At 35.5% G+C, this 20167-nt stretch overlaps 1 protein-coding gene across 1 annotated transcript; it reads left to right on the top strand.

Annotated features, from left to right (window-relative positions):
* The first annotated feature begins 2960 nt into the window (after positions 1 to 2960).
* LOC141898240 (uncharacterized) lies at positions 2961 to 19681 on the top strand. Its single transcript, XM_074784067.1, has 20 exons — positions 2961 to 3200; positions 3291 to 4181; positions 4658 to 4733; positions 5204 to 5492; positions 5963 to 6137; positions 6221 to 6293; positions 6392 to 6673; positions 6797 to 7114; positions 7209 to 7541; positions 7658 to 8289; positions 11205 to 11285; positions 12560 to 12635; positions 12729 to 12931; positions 13255 to 13462; positions 13675 to 13755; positions 14563 to 14703; positions 15489 to 15573; positions 17254 to 17362; positions 18235 to 18386; positions 18503 to 19681. The coding sequence occupies exons 1-20, from the start codon at positions 2961 to 2963 to the stop codon at positions 18660 to 18662; spliced, it is 4605 nt and encodes a 1534-aa protein (XP_074640168.1). The 3' UTR covers positions 18663 to 19681.
* The last annotated feature ends 486 nt before the right edge of the window (positions 19682 to 20167 follow it).

Raw genomic sequence — 20167 nt, 5'->3', positions numbered from 1 at the left:
CATTTTTAATCAACGTACCGGGAGACCTTTCACTCGCTAGGCCTGCCGCGCGCAATAGGATCGGTAAATTCAATCGTACTTTGCCCCAGTGGGGACAACACAAATCTTATGGACGAGAATTGAAGGCGCGTTTTATGTTGAAACAGCAGTTTATTGCGTCTGATCTTTGAAGCGCGACTCGAATCGGAATTAGCCGAGAAAATACCCGCAATTAAAGCGCACAATTATTCTAAATTAGTTGGAACGGATTTCCAGCGCGGCAGCCCGCAGTCGGTTCATGCATGCGATTCTTCGTGGAAGTTTAGTTCTCACCGTGCGACGACGGTTTTTATTGAAACCCGTGGCTGTCGTGACGAACGCCTGTCGTATACCAGTCGGTCGTCAGCGATTCATTCTGTGTAGTAGTTCCAGACATTAATTTGCCGTACACTAAGAAAGTGTTCGCGGAGTTAAGTCTCTGGCATGTGCGTAAAGCTATTTAGTGCCTGTTTTGAAGATTCGTGCAGGAATTCGTAGGAATTCGTATTAATATTTCTCGTATATTGTGGATTTAAACTCGGTGCTGAATTAGAGTCAAGTAAGTTTAGTACTGTTCGTATACTCAGACATGGCTTACTCGACTTTCAACTAACTCGGGCAAAAATGAAATAATCAATGAACATATTTCTTTAACTCTGATTTTGCTTACTTCAATTTCGCCGGTCTCAGTTTGTCCGAGTTAGGCAAGGTTTACTGTATTGTTATTGTAGAGTCAGGTCTTTTCATTGAATCTGAGAAGTGGCCCACTTGAATTTGGGCTCTGTTCGGGCGCGACAGACTTTTTTACCTATCTAAATTTGAGATATTGTTTCGATCCCGAGGCCATGAATGATTTGTTTCACCAGACTGCGGGAATGCATCCTAGTGCCAGCTAGGATGCTGAGGGAAACTTCACAATATAACACATAATTTATTGAATATACTAGTTCTTACTTTGCGAAGCTTAGTTTACGTTGATGTTCACTTCGAATCATCGTTGCGCTTCAATTTTTCAAAACAATCGTAATGTCAGGTTTTTGGAATTCCAGTTTACTATTTGCCGAGTTCACTGACGACGCGTGTATGCATAATAATAGATAAGTCAACAATATACAAATTTCTACGAATGTTTCTAATCGCTCTTTCATCCTCTGGTCTTGTTTAGATATCGAATATCTGAAAATAATTTCATTTCTTAGAATTCGTTCTGTGTCATTCTAATTCCGCCATGAGAAATATCACGTAAAGAGACTCCGTTTTTTTTCTTTGCATCTACGCATAATTAATAATCCTGTCTACATTTCTCTTTGTTCATAATTGTCGTATAATCCTGTATCTAGTATCACGACCTGGGAATTGAATTCACGTCAATCGATTATTCATTTGTCGACTGTTTAAATAAGCGTTGGCAGTTTTTCAACTCGTATCTAAAAATATAGGAAAATGATTGATTTGACGAAGTTAAGGCGTCGAAGAAATGCGTATGGATCGTTTATAGGATTAATTAATGTAGCGAAGTTCGTGTATAGCATTTCCCCTATCCCGTGGGTTAAAAGAATGTTTGGTTGAGCTCAACTATCCGATTACGGTTTAATTACAAATGTAAGATAAGACCCAATATTGCTGGGCCAGCCGTGCAGGGCTTAATATGATCTCTCTAGTAACACACGATATTGGACGTAAAATTTAAAAGATTTGTGCAGGATACTTTGGTCTCAAATAGCCCCTTCAAAATGCATTCATTTAAGAAAAAATTTATCAGAGGAACCTCCTGAAATTTTCATGGCTATGGTGCTGCTAATGCCTCGCATGTTGGGTATGGGCTGGGCAAATGTCAACTTGCTTCCACCGGCCCTGTGCTGTCGGGGATTAAACAATTAAGTCTTATGAATGAATATTTTAACACCAATTTAGCAATTTAGACCTAATTCTACTGCAGTGTTTTGAATTCAACCTGACAGATTCGATAGATCTTGAATATGAATGAACATTATTCATTATGGTTTGTGTTTGATTTGGTAATTCACGATAGAAAGCTACGATATTAGGAATCAACGGTGTCTCTTTCTAGAATCTTTTCTATCAAAAGTTATTTGATGGGATTAGTGTTAATCCAAAATACAACGCATTCTGCCCTTCGGTTAATCCTTATTTCGTCAATACATGCGCAGCAAGGTTTTCAATACTCCTAATGAATACATTAATGCCGCGAACATGCTTCAATGATTTTGCTTTCATTACTATTTACTGATTTTATATAGTCAGTCGTCTCGTTCGACGACGGTAAAAAGGAGTGTTTTGAGCTGCATATTTTTAATAGGAGGTTATGATTGAAAGACATGTTTTACCGCAACTCTGACCTGGTGGATAACAGTCGACAATGGAAAAGCAAATCGCCATGAACAATCCAGTTTATTTTCAAAACACATTTTATTTTCACTGGCAATTATGTTTAGTCGAGAACACTATCGAACGTGTATACCTTAGAAAAAAGGATTAGCACTTTCTCAAAGATTAAACCGTATTTTTGTCTTGTACTTGTAGACATGACAGTTGAGAACGTGGTCTAGTGTTCGGTTTGATAGTTTCGATCGAAGATGTCGGAAATACGCGCAGGAAACGTAGCCAATCTGCAACGCCGACTGAGTCTTAAACTAGGGTTGGAATCGAATAGCGATAATAATACCAAGGATGACGATGCGCGTGATGATACACATGTACCGATTATAGCACCTCGCGGGTTCGATCGTAGAGGGAGCCTCGGTAGCATCACCACCGACGAAGTTCCGAAAGATAGCGTCCGAAACCGTATCGCGTCGTTACAAAATCGTTTTCGCAAAATCGAAACCGGAAGCTACGTCGGCAACGCGGAGAATGAAACGCCGAAACGAGCGGCAACCACTCTGCGACGGACTCATAGTTTGAAGCTGTCTAACGGAGAGATGAAATCGGGAACCGTCGCAAATTTACGAAACGTTTTCGGATCGAATAAAAAACCGGCATCGAATGAGGAGGAAACGAAAACAGCGACGCCTGCGCCGAAAATAATGGGTCCCGGCGTACGACGAACCCAGAGTTTAAAACTGAAGAAGTCGAACGCAGAATCACAACCTGCCCAACAAACGATTAAAACATCAGTATACGCTGATAGAAAGGCTTCAGTGACGCGGCCGGTTTCCCGCGTGAGAAATTACGATAATGATGATGATTCTAATGACAATGATGATGATGATGATGATGATGATGATTCCACTCCTGAAACGAAATCAAAGGTTTTAGCGCAGAAGTTGCCGAATCCGATTCAAATTACCGCTTCGAGTAAGTTGAATCGAGAAGCTGAACTTTCAAAAACGGTAGATTCTTATTCCGTTGGAAAAAATATCCGATCATCATCGTCCGTGTCTGTTACAAGCGGAGGATCGTGTTCAGATTCAAAACGGGATGAAAGCACGACTGGCAGCATTTATATCATTGATAATTCTCCATCCGTTCTGGCGCAAGTCGTTTCACCAGCTGAACACGAGCAAATAACAACTGGTAAAAAAGATGAGGGTAAATTGAATACATCGGTGAATGACGCAAATAATCATGAACGTGTTAACGATGAAACTCATGATTCTAAAGCGATAATTGCGGGTTATGAAGATGATGAAGTTCCATCTGACAGTAAGCCAAAAACTGAACAAAAGCAATCAGTATTTGATAAAGTTAAATCGTTGTTTAAGCCGTCCTCCAATTCATCTACCTCAGTTAGTAGTTCTACTAAAAAGCATTCCGTCGAAACTGTGCCAACAGTAGAGAAAGAGTCTTCAACGCTTAATGGAGATATAAGTATTGATAAAGAAGTCGGTGTTGATAAAAATGAAAAAGTCGAAATTGTAAATAAGAAAAATGACAACAGTTCTGATGTAACTGGAGTTAAAGAAGCAGTTAAAGTTACTGATGCGGTGGATTTCAATCAAGCATTCTTGGATCTTGTTAACATCGAGTCAGATGAGACGTTTACAAGTGATACTCCAGAAACTAAAGATTCTGATGAGATTTTTGATGATAGCGTAGCACCGAATGAGGAAACGTCGAAGGATAAGCAAGCAGAGCAGAGAGATGGACAAAATGATCAGATTTTATCAGAAATCACGCAATTAGCAGTGCTTAAGAAAATGGTAAGTCGTATATTATCTTACATAGAGTTAATAATATGTTACATGCACAGATGTAGCCATATTCATAACACAAGAATTTGAATGTCTAAAATCAAAAAATACCAGACTGTCCTATATAGGGCGAGAAACAAGTCAACGAAATGTGTCACTATATAGGTTTATGTGTGTCTGAAAACATAATTAATGAACTCGATATGCAGGGGTATTCTGTGTAAAATTTGCACTTGAATAAATGTTTTTATAAAACGGAAATGGTCACTTAAGAATGAAGTAGTTAATCACAAACCAGTGCACACGCAGTACCAAATGAATGAACATTTCAACTACGGCATTTTTGTTCAGTGACAGTATCCTCGGGTCATTGGCATTTACTCTTGACGTTAGATAAATGTTTTAAGTTTTGCTATAATTGGATTCAATTGTGTTTATTTTCCGGCACGAATACCATTGTTCTGGTATGAATTGTCTGATTTCAGTTGAGTGAGACTAATGACGTACAGAGAAGAAGAGAAATCCGTGGAGCAATACGAGACCTAAAATCACAAGCGAAAGGTACAGGCTCTATTAGTATTCCATAGATGGTGACCATATTGAATTGGGAAGTCAAATTCAATTTTCTAGAAACCAAAAAATTTCTATTCCAACACTGAAGATCTTAGGTGTTGAAATGGATTCTTCTTGGACCAAAATGATGTCGGATTTAAGAAAGTATAAGTATAAGAACTATAAAATCTGACATTGGAAAGAAAAACAAGTATGAAATGTTTCATTGAGCTAATTTTTATTTTCAACGTTTCCATCATATCTTAATAGTTCCCTCCGGGAATACTGAAAATGATCATTGTCGTATTCTTGAAGATTATTTTCGGGATTTAGTGAAAACGTGGAATCAGCTCAAGGAAACATTGCAGACTCGTTTTTCTTTCTCATTGTTGGATTCTATATCATTTTGAGGATAGGAAGAAAAATTAAAGAAAGTTTTAGAAGATTTGATGAATACTTTATTTTGTTTGTAATTCTAGATGGGGCAGACGGTGAAAAAAGGCGTCCAGGTCGAGTATCTGTCTCTTCAACTCCAGATGGAGGACTCACAATTGAAAAATCTCCAGACGAAAACGAAAAAATCACGTTACGAATTCGACAAACGAGAACGCCGAGCAAATCAGATATTTTTGAGAAAGACACGACTGTCACAAAATTATCACGTACGAAATCGGGAAAAGAGTACGCTGAAACAGAGAGAAAATATCTACGACAGAAATTAAGCCGAGTCGGATCGCTTTACACCGAGACCGGTGCTGTCAAATCCAGGTAAATATCTTCATAAGTTGTTTATAATTTTCGATGGCTACTTTTCTAAGTAGATCTAGATTTGGTCCAGGTCAGTTTTTTGTGTAGTTTCGATACCCTGGGAGGGTTTATGTTTACAGGAGTTAAAATCTTCAGAACAAGTTTGACCTATAATAACTACCATTATACGATTTGAATTGTTGTTTATTAACTGGTTAATCAGATCAGAAGATCAATTTACCGATCGTGATCCCTGGATAATAAATGTACTTAAATGTCTGAGCTTGTTCGCAAATATTTCCGCGCTTTCTACTAGGTTTTATAAGCATTCAAACATTCCTGCATTGAAAGTCTATTCCGATGAATGTTCAATGCCCCGAGCTGGTCAAAAACATCGCTTTCATCTCTTGTTTCTCATTAAACAATTTAAAATCAATTTGACGAAGGATTGTTGTAGTAACAGTGTAGTATTCGTATGTGTTTTTTTAAAGAGCGGTAACAGTACTCGATGGAACGGAATATGTCGAAGAAGAATCGGTGAAAGAGATTGAGGCGACTTCGGTAACAGCCGGAGAATCGAGACGAGATAAATACACTCAAAAACTCAGCATGCAAAAACCGACTGAAACTGAGAAATCACCTTTATCCATTGACACTGGTGTACAGGTATGTTATGATGTATTCTATATGTTTAGAGTCTTGCTCTTTTTGCTGCTGGGCTGTCGTTTAAACTTACGATTATTTTTCAGGCCACTGGAAGTAAACTACCGGCTATTACCGATGAAGAGTTTCAAGCAGTTATCGAAAATGATCAACAGAATTGTAAGTAAAATAGAAATGAGTTTCTATGACGGTGTATTTCAACTGAATAGTGAATAGCTTATATGAAAAATTCACTTTAATCTGTGCCTGATTTTCAGCTTCAATTGAGGTTGTTGATTTGTTATCGGAGGTCACGGTAGAAGAAGGGCAGTCCGCAACGTTAGAATGCTCTGTTCTGACAAAGAGTACGCCTACAATTTGGTGGTATAGGAATCAATCGATTATCATTCCATCGGATGAACACGAGCAGGAATTCATCGAAAATAAAACAGCTCGACTGATCATTAAAAAGTGTAAATTACATGACAACGGCGTTTATCGGTGTATAATAAAGAACAAGAAATTTGAAGTTGAAACGGAGACTACGTTGACTGTTACAGGTAACGGAAAATTTCGCAAACCACAAATTGTTAGCTGTTTGTTGTCTCTTTCAGAGATCTTTTCATGAAATCTTCAGGTATATATGTAAAAACCTTTGTAAATATAAAGGTGTTTTCTTTCAGAATTGGATATGTCTATGGCCTGTCCGCCAGACTTCTTGAATGAATTGAAGTCAATATCTTCTAAAGATGGCCAACGAGTGTGCTTCTCTTGTCAAGTTGTTGGAGAACCACATCCTCAGGTATCCTGGTATAAAAATGAAGAATCTCGTCCGAATGCTATTCTTATCCGTCCGAATGCTGATTTCAAACAAATGTACGATGGCCTCAACGCTCGGCTTATTATTGAAGAGGCTTGTCCAGAAGATACCGGGTTTTATTCTTGCGTCGCAGAGAATCTAGCTGGAAAAGCTGTTTCCAAAGCACAACTCATTGTAAAAGGTACTTTGCTATGAAGTTAATTTGACTTTTTGGTCTTGCATGACAGGTGTCAGTCTGTACGTATTACATGTGTGCCATGTTTTTATTTGTTAAGATGAAAGTCCAAGGAGACAGTCAATAATAATGCTTCCACCGGTGAAATCAAAACTTTTAGCTCCTGAGATCAAAGAAGGATTACAACCGCAAACACGTAAAGTTGGGGAAAGTCTAACTCTGGAATGTACAATTATCACTGAAGCTCAGCCATTCATTTACTGGTATAAAGATGGTACAGTGTTAAAATCATCGACGAATTGCATTCAAAGTTTTGAAGATCCAGTGGCAAAATTAGAAATCAAGATATTGGAAGCTGCTGATGCAGGAGAGTATAGAATCGAAGTTAAAAATGTAAAAGGTGAAACATCGTCTACTGCCAAACTCACTATCAGTAAGTATATGACTTATCAGTATGTCCTGCCATCTAATGATACTCTCTGAAAATACTCATTGCACGCAGTAATATTGGAATGAATTTTATAGGGGTTTCCATTGATGTAATTTCAGCTGAAGAAAAACCTCAGGATGCAGGAAAAAATATGAAAATAGCGAAAGAAATCAAGATAGATAACAATAATAGAGACAATGAAAACTTCATTGAAAAAATTGCTGCAGAAAAAGACAATGACAAATACTGTGATATTGAAAAAATAGATATACCTGTCCAACCAGAAATCATTCCAGAAATCATCCAGCAAATTCCTAAAATAATTGTGAATTCACATTCCAAATCTACCGAGTCAACAGATATTGTGCCAAATAAGAAAGACAATGAAGGACCCAACAGCAATATTGTCAAAATTGAAACTAAAAGCAGTTCATTAATCGAAAATGCTAACATCACAGCAAAAATTCCAACCTTGAAAAATGGTTCTGCTGTGATTCTTGACAATAAAAAGCTTGATAACTCAGATAGCACTATCAAAAAGGACAACTCAGAATCATTGAATGTCTTCGCTACAAAATCACCCGAGGTACACCCTGTCGAGAAGAAAATCGGCGGTATTCAGGACATTCTCGATAAGTTACGCAATGGCAATTCGAGATCGTTGAAGCGTGTGGAATCAGAGAGAAGACCTGTGGCCCCATCATCATCGACGGCGACAAAACTTCATCGCAGTCAATCCATCAAAGATCGCGTGAGTACATATACTACATCCATTTTATCTGGAAATGAATTTTTTTGGCGCATCTATTTCAGGAAAATGCACTGGATAACTTTTTATGTATTTAGGATGACGAGGTCATTTATATTGATGTTATATTACACTAGTGATGATATAGCATCCTGTGCTTGAGAAAGGTTTATTATTGCATTAACTTGATGTTTATTGCTGGGTATGATTATTTTTTCTAGCCTATTTATTTCGGTATCAAATAAGATCAAAGCCAGGATAGTAGATTTGTCTTAATTGACCTGTATTGTCGATAGGTTTTTCCTAGTTTAGAATTTTTAGGATGAAATAGGCTGCAACTAAATTTTCAATCGTTGTTAGCCAGAGTTGAGATGCACATTTTTATCAAGTTTTTACCGTTAACAAAAATTGAGGCCTGGATTTAAGTTTCCCAAATATATATTCAGAAATCGTAATTTTCATTCCGAAGTGAAGTGCAAAAAAAATTGAACTTATTGTATCAGTGTAAATTAGTTCATTTCACCAATGACACTGCTGAATTATTCATGGTCGTTTAGGTGACAATATCTGCTGCTCATGCGCTGAAGTATCTTCAACTCGAGAGCTGTTTTATCAGAGTATAACTGCTCTCAAAACTGAAGTAGTCCTCAGAATAGTGTATGTATCACACAGCCTGTTGTCATACGCCACACGCTGCTAAAACCTAGTAAGAACTAGTACAGAGACATTTCATTCATATAAAGGACTAATTTGCTCAGATCTTTTCGTAGATCAGTTAAGGTACAGTTTTATATTGAAATAATTGTTTTATGATGAGGATTGTGCTGATAGAAAGCTCGAACTCAAAAGCAATACCTTAGTAAGATATTGTTATCTTTCGATTTCTAAATCAGCTTAATTGTTGCATGAAAGTTGGAATGATTGACAAAGATGGTGTTCATACATCAGGAGGATACTAAGAATGATAGATTAGAAGGTTCTGTCTAAGAAATGAGTTAGATAAAGTAATCAGATTTGATTGAAATTTTAGATGTATGTAGAGCCTTGAGAGGAAATTGATGTTTTTGGCCAGGTAAGAATAAACAGCTCATATTAAACCGATCGTAATAAATTCTCACTCCAGTGTGTTATATATTTAGCTCCTGCAAGGCCCTGGTAGAACGACCGGTATCTGCTAAGATGGTTCATGGCAGTTGTACCGCAAACGTTCATAGTTATTTATAGCCAGTAAAGGATTCCGCCTTCCTTCTCGTAGCCAGCATTAACTTTTCTGACAATGTTGCATTTGTAAAGGATATTTTGTTGCTCCCTGCGTAACTGAAGGATTTTGTTGTTTAACACATTTTTCAAGGGACATTTTCACTAATAATTCTTTCTAGTATTCAGGTGAGAATCTTTTCTTCAAGTTAAAGTCTCAAGGTACTCTGAATTTTTTATATATGTATGTATATATTGGTGCACTATAGCTGGAAGCTTGGACAAACTCACAAGATACCGGCAAGCAGCATAAATGTTTTTTATGAGGTCACCACATCCTGGGGCATCAGAGACCCACAAATTCAGGAAACCAATCCTCTAATGATTTGCTCTTTACGATCAGTGCAAAACAATTTAGTGAGAGAAATGCTATTTTTGTGTTTGAGTTAAGAAATGTCTTCAGTTTTAAATCATAAAATCTTTGAATAGAATTAATTGAAAGTTCTTTTGCAATCTATCATTGTGTACTACAAGTTTAGGGGTCATTTTGAGGACAGGAAAATATTCTTCAACTCATAACTAATTATTCCACGTATATGTGTGTACACTATTAGTTGCATGTATCAATATATGAATTACATATGTTCGGCCAACAGATGAATGTCAAGGAGAAATTAATAATATCAATATTAAAGGGGTTAGTTTCAGCACATGTTAGGTTTAGAAATCAAATACAGAACAGCCACATGAAGGCCTTGTTGAAGTCATACTGTACCTACTAGACAGGTGAACAAATATCTATAACCATCTACTTGACACAAATTTCTACAAACTATGGAAATGAATATTCTCTTGAATTACAATTGTCTGTTTTAACTAACGTCACAGTATTCACACGTGTAAGTTATTTCTTAGGTGTTTTTCGCGTATTCCTCTTGTCACTGTTAGAATTGGGGAGAATTCCCCGGTTTTGATATAAGTTTAATTGTTCCGCTCAGATAAGTTTTAGTGATACTTTGCATTATAGTACTACAACGATATGAAAATACTTTGTGTTAGAGATTTTCTATTGCACGCTTGTTAAATGTTGAATATTAAGAATATCATTTCGGTGGCAAAAAATAGATTTTACATCGTTAGCTGACTTGTTCGCATCGTAAACTTGTGTCTGAGATATGTTGTGTACAATACAGTAGGTATAGGAAATGATGTATCTCCCTCTCTCTCTCTCCTCTCCTCCCTCTCTCTCTCTCTCCCCTTGGAAAACGTTGTTGAAACCTGAACTGTTTGTTCCAGGTATCTCTAATATCTTCCCACTCACTTTCAGTATAACGCGCCGTTGTTCTAGGAATGTTACAGGCAAATATTAATGATCCATTTTGAGTTGATTGCTTTCATAAATAGAATTTATTGGGTTGTTCTAAAACGTAGGCCCAACTTCAATGGATAAAACTTGTTTTGAAATTTTCATCAGTGAAGTTAGTGCAGCATTTTTTCAACTTATGAACTACTGTACGCAAATTTGAGATTAATTGCTTATTTGTTGAAACGTCTATTGATGATGCTGTTTCCTACTTTTTTTAGAGAAGGTTAGAAAATTTAGTTTGCCCGGTAGATTACAACCAATGAAGTCATTTTAAGATATAGACATAACTGTGATATGCTGTGAAAAAAACTGATTAATAATTCTAAATTTGTATATTTTTGTCCTGTAATTTCAGTGGCCCGAGGCTACAAAATCATCTAATATAACCATGGCTGCTGTTGCATCAATAACTGATGAGGCTACACTACAAAAAATGGTGAGTCTATTAGAAACTGGAATTTATGGAATTGAGTTTGGGAAAAGGAAATGTAGTAATGCAACTTCGACATACAGCTAGTGCATTATGCATGTAATCAAGGGTTCTTAAGATCGAAGTATGTTATCATCCGAAGTAGTTGCCTCACTGAAATCTATGTTTTCATCACTAACACTAGTGTTTCTTGTGGTTTACATTACCGGGCAGGAATCAGTCTCATCGCTGCAGTATTTCACATTGATTACATTAACAGATGAAATAGACTGATAGAAATTCTCTGTTGATTATAGAATTTCTTTAATTGCGATTGAGTGATAAAATGTGATTCTCACTAGTGCAACATCTCGGTGCATAGATGCATATCTCTCCAGTTTCATGTACCATGCACTTACCGCTTTCACTATGTAAAAATTTCATGAAAAATCTATGGACTTATTTCTTTTGAGCATGTGGCCCCTTGCTATATTTCTGTATGTAGCACCATAAAACTTTCTACTGGCAAATTATTCAAAGAAATATAATAAAGCAGTCCAATAAATAGTCTTCACGAGACCATGTGTGCTGGCAGACGATATATTTCTTGAAGCTGCCGTAATTTTGGCAAAAAGTATCAACTTGAGGTTGTAAAGTCTAGGGGTTAAGCGACGTTTGCACCTATCTACCTTCGTTCCTATCTTCAAACTTACAGGTGTTGATGTATAATAATTCTTTCACGTGCTTACATAATCATGCAACAACAGCATTAATTTCTAGACATATGTTTAACAACTGTTGACAGCGAGCGAAAGATGGTTTGTTATTTACAACTGAATACAAAGTCAACAAGACAGTGGTTTTACTTTTTACTGAATGAAAAAATATGTCTATATAAATGTCAGGGAATTGAAGTTTTCTGCTATTTTGATACTGGTATATGAATAGACTTCATTTTGAAAGCCTGAATTTTTCGGAGTCCATGATTGCCAGTACCTTATCTGACATGAGCAGATAGAAAACTATTTTGTTTACAGGATCACTTCAGTTTTACTTCGATGTCACACAAATTTCAGCTACACAAATCACATGTTTGTTCTTTTTATGGACATTGTAACTTTTTTCTGTTACAAACATGTGTATTTAGTTTGACAGTGTGTAATGCTTTAAAACCGTGTCAAGGGCTGATATATAAATAAGTCTGAATAAGTTGATTCGATGGCTCTTCGAAAATAAGATCTGTGAATTTCACACGGGTATCTACGTACGTGGTGAAACTGATTATTATACATATCTTTCAGCTCAACGATTCTCAAGATTTCGAGGAAAGAAAAGTAATTCGTACAAGAATCCGTGAAGTGCGTGATTCTAGCCGAGGTAATGAGCACAAATCAAAGCTGATCACTGGTACTATAAAATCCATGGAATGAAAATGAAAATCACTAATGAACATAATTGGTTTTCTAATAGGAAATGGGGATGAGGATGAGGTTCAAAGACGTCAAAAATTAGCGGAAGCTGACAGGCAAGAAAAACTGCAGCAATACCAGAATATATCTAAAGCACCGGATAGCGTACGTTCTGGTCCACGCTTCCAGGAAGATCATGTTCTAGAAGCTAAGAAACGAGCTGATGAGGGAAAAGAAAAGGAGTTAATGCATATTCATGAAATAGTAAGCAGCAATGTTTCTCGTCATATTTCCGTCTGCTATTGTCGATCTACATATCCTTGAAATGTTCAGTATGAAAATAGAAACCACACATAGTAATTAGAAAAATTTATTAGTTTTGTAGTAATGCAAACAAAACTTGGTTATCTTTTTTAAAGTTTACTTATATACACATGCTAGCTGGTCTTTCAACGCTGATTTTTAACAAACAGAAAAAATAGCTTTCATCTCACTATACGCCAGTTTGAATTGATTGATTTTAGGTGTTTTGTGATTGATTAAACCTGTCTGTATTTTCTTCTTCCACCGCGTGTGCGTGAGTATAGGCTTCGACTCCTACATCCGATCGTTTGGGATCAGCTTCCGAGCGATTATTACAAATGAAACATAAACAAGCCGATGAAGCGAAACAAAAGAAATTACAAGCTTACGACGAAATCGCGCGAAAAGAGACTCAATCGTCGACGGAAACGTTTGATACCCCGGGTGGACAAACTAAAACTACTACTACAACTACTACTCAAAAAGGGAAAGGTAAAAATATTCACATTAACTTTCCAAGTTGTTTTCTTAAAGTTTGCAGGTTTTGATGATACATGTATCTGTCTTGACAAAAAAAGAGCCACCTCGAAGGGAATGCAGGGATCAGGACCCCGTAACTAAACTTAAAATCAGCCTCCAGTTCTCGTGATTTTTGTTTATCAGTGAATCATTGTGTAATGTTGTAATCCTATTTCGTTTTGTAGATGGCAGCACAGTTACTACGAGAACTCAGAAGACAACTTCATCTGTTGCAGGATTTGGTGGCACTGTTTACGGCGCCGCAGGTGAGGACCTAAAGATATTCATCATTCATGCATGGTATTACGCATCGTGTGTGGAAAATATTGTCTTGCACTGAATGATAAAATCGCGAAAATGTTCAATGTTTTGATTGTAAAATGCACAGTGCACCCTCAGTGGCAGCTGTGATTGAGAAATAAGGCTGAGCACCATCAGTAACAAATCAGGCTTCAAGGCGAACTTGCTATAAAGTACACAAGTACATGTAAATTGCACAAGTGACTGGAATGACCAATGAAATTTTTCGAAACCTATATGATGGCTTGCGTCGAGTCACTAGTGTTGAGTCACATAAAAAAAAACACTTATTTTACTTTAGTGAAAAATGCATGAATCATGAATTTTGAGAACAATATATTCTATCAAGTAGATTAGATATGTCCTTCACAAATTATTTATTCATATCTATCAGGTTGATAAGTTACATGTATTTGTTATATTTAAATTGCATGTTACTGGATTCAGTGAGTTAATGTATAGATTTTCTAGACATAGAAGACAAACTTCACAAATATTAAAAAAAAGTTCATTTTGCATCTTGATCGTAATCTGAAAGATTAGATACGATAGTCACTTCTTGCTTCAGTCATGATTAGCAAATAATAACATTACTAGCGATAAGAATATTGTAGAATATTCGATTATCGAAAAAAAGAAGATTTTTCATCCGTGAATATTTCCATCGAAAAATTTTGAATCTATACATTAACACTGATTACGTTGTTGTTATTTACTTTGTTACATCTTACAGCATGCGTAAATGGAATGCTTTCGGTTTGTTTTTTACTTAGACACCACATCTAACAAGATAGCCGAACGGCTTGGTAACGCAAGCGGCCCGAAGACGTCGGGACAAGTTACAGTCAAAATGGAATCGTGGAGCAGCAAAGACGGTGTCACGAAACGAGAAGAGAAAACGCAAAGTTGGGGAGGTACTAAAAACCCTGTATTCCACGCACCTTATACATCCTTCGCTCTGTTCATATGCACTTCATACTTACAACCATGTTCGTAAAAAGTTTGTCGATTACCCTTCCATTAAATCACTGATATACGGTAGATAATTTTTAAAACATGCGATTACAGGTAAGGCTAGAATATGTGAGTAATTTGTTTGATATTCTGTATTAATGTTGATAGGAAATAAGTTCGGATCGATTTTTCAAGGTATTTCTGATGAAATTAGCTTCATATGAAGAGCAGCTTGACGTTTCATAGGTCATTTTCACTGAAAAACCTCGTAGAATCACTACATGTTATATGTATAGTTTGCACGTACCCTTATCCCCATCCTCCCCCAACAGAATATCAAGATCTGCAAAGATTCTAAACGATTTTTGCTACTGCATTTGAGGTATAACTATGTAAACATTAAACACATGTAATTATGTACACATAGATACAATAGCGGACGATTTTTTTTTTAATAGATTATTATTAGATCTGATAAGAGGTTCCTCAGTACAGTAACCTCTGTATCAGTATTAGTATCATCAAAAAAATGGCAGGAATAAGACGTGAAATGGTTCTTAGTGTCACAATTCGTGATTCAAAAAGTGCTTATTACCAGTTATTTTTCATATCAAACTCATTTTTGTAGAAAAATCATTTCTGCAGCTGGAAATCCTATTAAGGCATTTTTGAAATGAAGATGGTGGCTAAGAAATTTTCATACGCATGAATTTCTAATGAAATTTTATATTTGGTTTCTTTGTAGCCAAACCTACAGGAGCTCGAGGTGCAATGGCTGCATTTAAACAAATGGATACTGCTGCTAACCCTGATGCCGGTAAAAAACCGAAGTAAGTTATGAAAACTTGATTTATTTCTCTAAATTGTGAATTAAGTTCATATCAAGTAATAGAATAAGAGAAGAAAATTTCGAAATTTTCGTCCCAAAAATATAATGAAAATACAATGTGTCACAGCACATAGCAATGATAATTTAATATATATAACTGAAAAGATTAATATAGTGTACAAATCAATTACCCAGCTTGAACAATAGTAACACAATTCAGTAAATAAAATTGTGCAAGCAAATGCACAGCCTTTAATCAGTCATATATCTCACCACAAAAAGTTCAGCCATTCCCATTATTTTTAATCTATGAATTTGTCATGCTTCTTTAGGGAATCTTATTAGTTACAAGTTTTACGACATGCAGAAAACTTTAGTCTTTCCTGCCATCCATTTTGGGTCCATTAATCGACTAACTGATACGCAAATATGACTTCCATACTTTATTTTTCAAACTAGGACTTTTACTTTTTTGTTCGCCAGTATAATTAGACTTTTAACTCCATACATCATTCGCTCCTTTTATAGATGAAGTCGCCTATAAAAACATATTTCATATGTAATAATGCTTTCACTTGATTATTCAGGCATTTATCTTTATCATTAACAGATGATATTTAAAATGGATACAGTTGAATAACACTACTATTGCATGCAGTTGTTTTGTAGACTTTATCTTATTGACGATTTATTTCTCTTTCTTGCATGTACTGAGAAGATTATTAATTGAAGCGCATACTTACAGCGCGTTCTATAGACTTCAGGGGGTCTCTATCGTTGTAACTGCATGAACGTATTTTTCTTCTCTAGTCCAATAGCTTTCTTGCCTCTTGGCAATATTCGAAGGAATGCAAACACTATCAAACAGGACGTGCTGCTCTTTGCAAAACGCAACACTGAAGGTTACGAGGTATAAAAATATGAAAAAGTTATTCAAATAAATCCTTTTTCTCTATGCTTGAAATTCACACAAGATGCTAATCTATTTGTTATTTTTTTTCTAATAATCAGGGAATTTAATCAGGGTTTCAATCTTGATATTCATTATAGCTCTCACCACATCTAATAGGTTCCCTTACCTTGTCTAACCCAAACTGATCACTAACAGAATACCAGACAAACTTCAAAATTGATAATCAGCACTTTGTTTTATGCTAACTGTATAATGTCTTATCTATGAAAATCATAAAACGCGTATCTTACTTACACAAAGTATTACAGTGTATAGCATTTCACTGCTTAAACAGAACTGGCATAATTCATCAATTTTCACATAGCATAACAGTGTCATTATACATGGGACCAGTTTTCCTAGGGTAATTTCTTTTCATGGAAAATCTAGAAAATCTAGGAAATTTGTGATTAATAGGTCAGGTAAATTTGTAGAAAAGGGCAACTGTATTGCAAAAATGAATTTTTGAAAGTTTGTTCACTTGGTTTTTTGCTTAGTGGATGTTTTTCTCAAATTAATTTTGATTTACTATAAACATCGCTTATGAATTGATGTCAACATTGACTAGCTACATACACTTGTACTTGTATTTTGACACTATCCATAAATTAACTCGATGATATTGTCAAATCTTTATACTAATTACAGCTTTAAGTGATCAATATTAACACTGACGATCATCGCACCAAGCTCTAAAGACATTATTGACTAATAATTTTGTTTTCTCAGTTTTCTCGGTGCTGGAGGTAGAGGTGGTAAGGTTGGTGTACAACGTAGTCCGAGTACCATTAAACAAATGTTACTCAGTTGGTGCGCGGCTATGGTTAAACAATATGAGGTATTCCTATTTTACTGTAACGCCCCCTATAGTAGAGATTTGTTGTTACCTGCATGCGATGTTGAGATTCCTTGTATTGTTTGTATTGGCTTAACTGTGATAGTAGTGGTGCACAGTGCTTCAAGAAAACTAAAAACGCACTGCAAATAGCTACATGAATGATTTGTGAAAAAAAATGCAACTGTGACATTCTTAGACAATTAAGATCTCACTGTTTAAGGACAATCTTTGATTATTCTTCACTGATAACTGAACAAAAACTCTAACAAGCAACTTCTAGAGGAACAATTAGCTTCCAAATGAAGCACAGATTTTTAAAATTCCATAGTCTCATGGTTTTTGAATCTGTACTCAAAGTATCGTAGCCAGTAATATCCATTTCCAGTGTGACTTTCGCATGATTTTTTTGTATTTTGCTTAATATTTTGTGATGTTTGCATGTTATGCATTTATATATATTTAAATGTATAGTTGTGGAGTATTTCCTTTCTTTAGGATCTTCAATATGTTTAGATTTCTTCTTGGGTATTAGTGGCTTGTACATATTCGTGATATGATTATTCTATTAATATAACTAATGATGGGAATTTCTTTCTTGTCGTCAATGCATTAACTGATTATTTATATTCATAAGGTTCTCTATTTCTATAGTAACATTGTTTGATAGTATTCTAATTGTAAGTTTTTTTGTCATGTTAAACCGTATAAATGATCATACATTCTACATCTTTTGAATATTTCTGTTAATTTTGCTCTGAAGTTAATCATTTTTACTTACCTGATTAAAGAAAATCACTGTAACAGAATGCCTGATTAAGAGCTTTTTTGTATTTCGTATAAGTTTGTCAAATACGTTAGTTTTCATTTTGCAGAATGTCAGTCTTACCAATTTTTCGAGCTGCTGGGCTGATGGAATGGCGTTTTGTGCATTAATTCATCATTTCCATCCGGAAGCTTTTGACTATTCTCAGTTGAATCCGAAGAAGCGAAGATATAATTTCACTTTAGCATTTGAAACTGCAGAGTGAGTACAGAAGCATTAGAGTTTACGTGTGTAATCAAAGTAGTTTTATGACTACTTAGGCCATCCTGGTTTATTTTATGAACAATGCATCAGTTTGAATATTTTTCAAATTTCAGAAAATATGCAGACATCGCCCCACTTTTAGACGTTGAGGATATGGTGCGTATGAAAACACCCGATTGGAAATGCGTTTTCACTTACGTTCAAAGCTTTTATCGAAAATTCCGAAACCATGAGTGCAATATTCACAGAGCTCCACCTCAATCTCCCCAGTAATTGTGAAATAAATATATGCATGTTTTGGTAATACATAGAATTGTAAATTAGAAGGTATTTCTGTTACTTATGTTATGAATAACATACCTGCTGGTGCTTAATCATATGTACAGCATATAAAAGGTTTTATTGGAGATATAAGTTTTTACCTAGACATCGCTGCCTATGGCTTGATCAATGTGATGAATTGATTCTCAATTGTTTCGGCAGATTTTATTCTTTAGTTCTATTTTAATTGATATTTCGCTATAGAATTCTATTTCATTTTTAGAAGGTAAAGATTTAACAAAATTTGATTTTTTGTTATCTTATTTTAGTAAGTTAAGACACTTTCTGCGGGCATTAATAGTCCAAATTTTCAAGCAAAAAACCAGAAGGCCTCCCCCTAGTCATAACAATGAATAATAGATAATGTCTATTTTCATTCAAAACTATATTTCTTGAATTATTTGATGGAATCATATATGTATACAAAGAAAATCATGGTTATCTACTTAATTCTGAAGTACTCAAAACTTCATTCAATCAAGGGTCGAATCTTGTTATGAAAATACTTTTAGAATAAATCAAAAGTATCGAAATTTGAAAATGGTCGATAAATGATGCACCAATCAAAACATACAGATTTGGGCGCTAAAGTCTTTCTTGTTATATAGATATAAACAAGTAAGGTTCTGACATTCAGAGCTCTGGGTTACATGCATTGTGTAGGAGAAATCATTACCGTACTCTTTAAGTATAAATTCTTTCATAATTTACCAGTATTTTATTATAAGAATGTAAATAGGTTATTATTATTTTTATGTAGTTTTATCAATTAGAAGGTGCTTTCTAAAATATATGCAGGGTTGTAGAATATACTGCTACACAAGATCATGTAATCCATCCAAGCTGCACACAACTAATCAAAAAATGCTTGATCGATATACTTCTGTACATGAATTCAGTGATGCGATAATTCAAATTTAATAATCTGTGATTTTAAAAACCATTATGATACTAACTTATTACGCAGTTAAGAGCAATAAAATTTCATACAAATAACTTTGTGTTCTGTTGTCATTCATGTCAGGCGTGTATCAATTCATAGTACAAGGATTCACTGATATATCGGGCCCGTAGCCACCCATGTCTCTGGGGGCTCGATTTTTCACGAAACTAGAAATTTTCATGAAAACATCTTGTAAGGCTCTCGCAAATGTCAGGTCCTGGGACTACTTACGCATTCATTTTTGGAAATTAGCAGCACAGAGGAATTAGCAATTACGCAACTAGCATATTTGGGATAAAAATTAGGCATTTTTCCCACAATTTAGCCTCAAATTAAGTTAGTTTCGAATGGAAACAAATGAAAAAGTGTTACCACCGAGTGAATCTTGATGCTCAAATTTCCTTAAGGCTAGTATCTTGGTTGACCTTTGTCAATGAGTTTGAGTTTCCCCAAATATTCCCCCTGTATATCACATTACAACAGTGGTAATGAGAATTTATTTGAATATAGCAGT

This window comes from Tubulanus polymorphus, chromosome 2 (assembly GCF_964204645.1).
Source record: "Tubulanus polymorphus chromosome 2, tnTubPoly1.2, whole genome shotgun sequence".
Classification (NCBI taxonomy): domain Eukaryota; kingdom Metazoa; phylum Nemertea; class Palaeonemertea; order Tubulaniformes; family Tubulanidae; genus Tubulanus; species Tubulanus polymorphus.
The sequence above is the reverse complement of the archived record's forward strand: the minus strand, read 5'-3'. Positions and strand labels throughout refer to the sequence as shown.

What these genes read in the sequence shown, in the direction of transcription:
- LOC141898240 (XM_074784067.1), top strand. Translation starts at nt 2,961, where the DNA reads ATGAAATCGGGAACCGTCGCAAATTTACGAAACGTTTTCGGATCGAAT. An exon ending in TGACGCGGCCGGTTTCCCGC is followed by an intron (nt 3,201 to 3,290) that starts GTGAGAAATTAC and finishes ACGAAATCAAAG; the next exon opens with GTTTTAGCGCAGAAGTTGCC. An exon ending in GACTACGTTGACTGTTACAG is followed by an intron (nt 6,674 to 6,796) that starts GTAACGGAAAAT and finishes GTTTTCTTTCAG; the next exon opens with AATTGGATATGTCTATGGCC.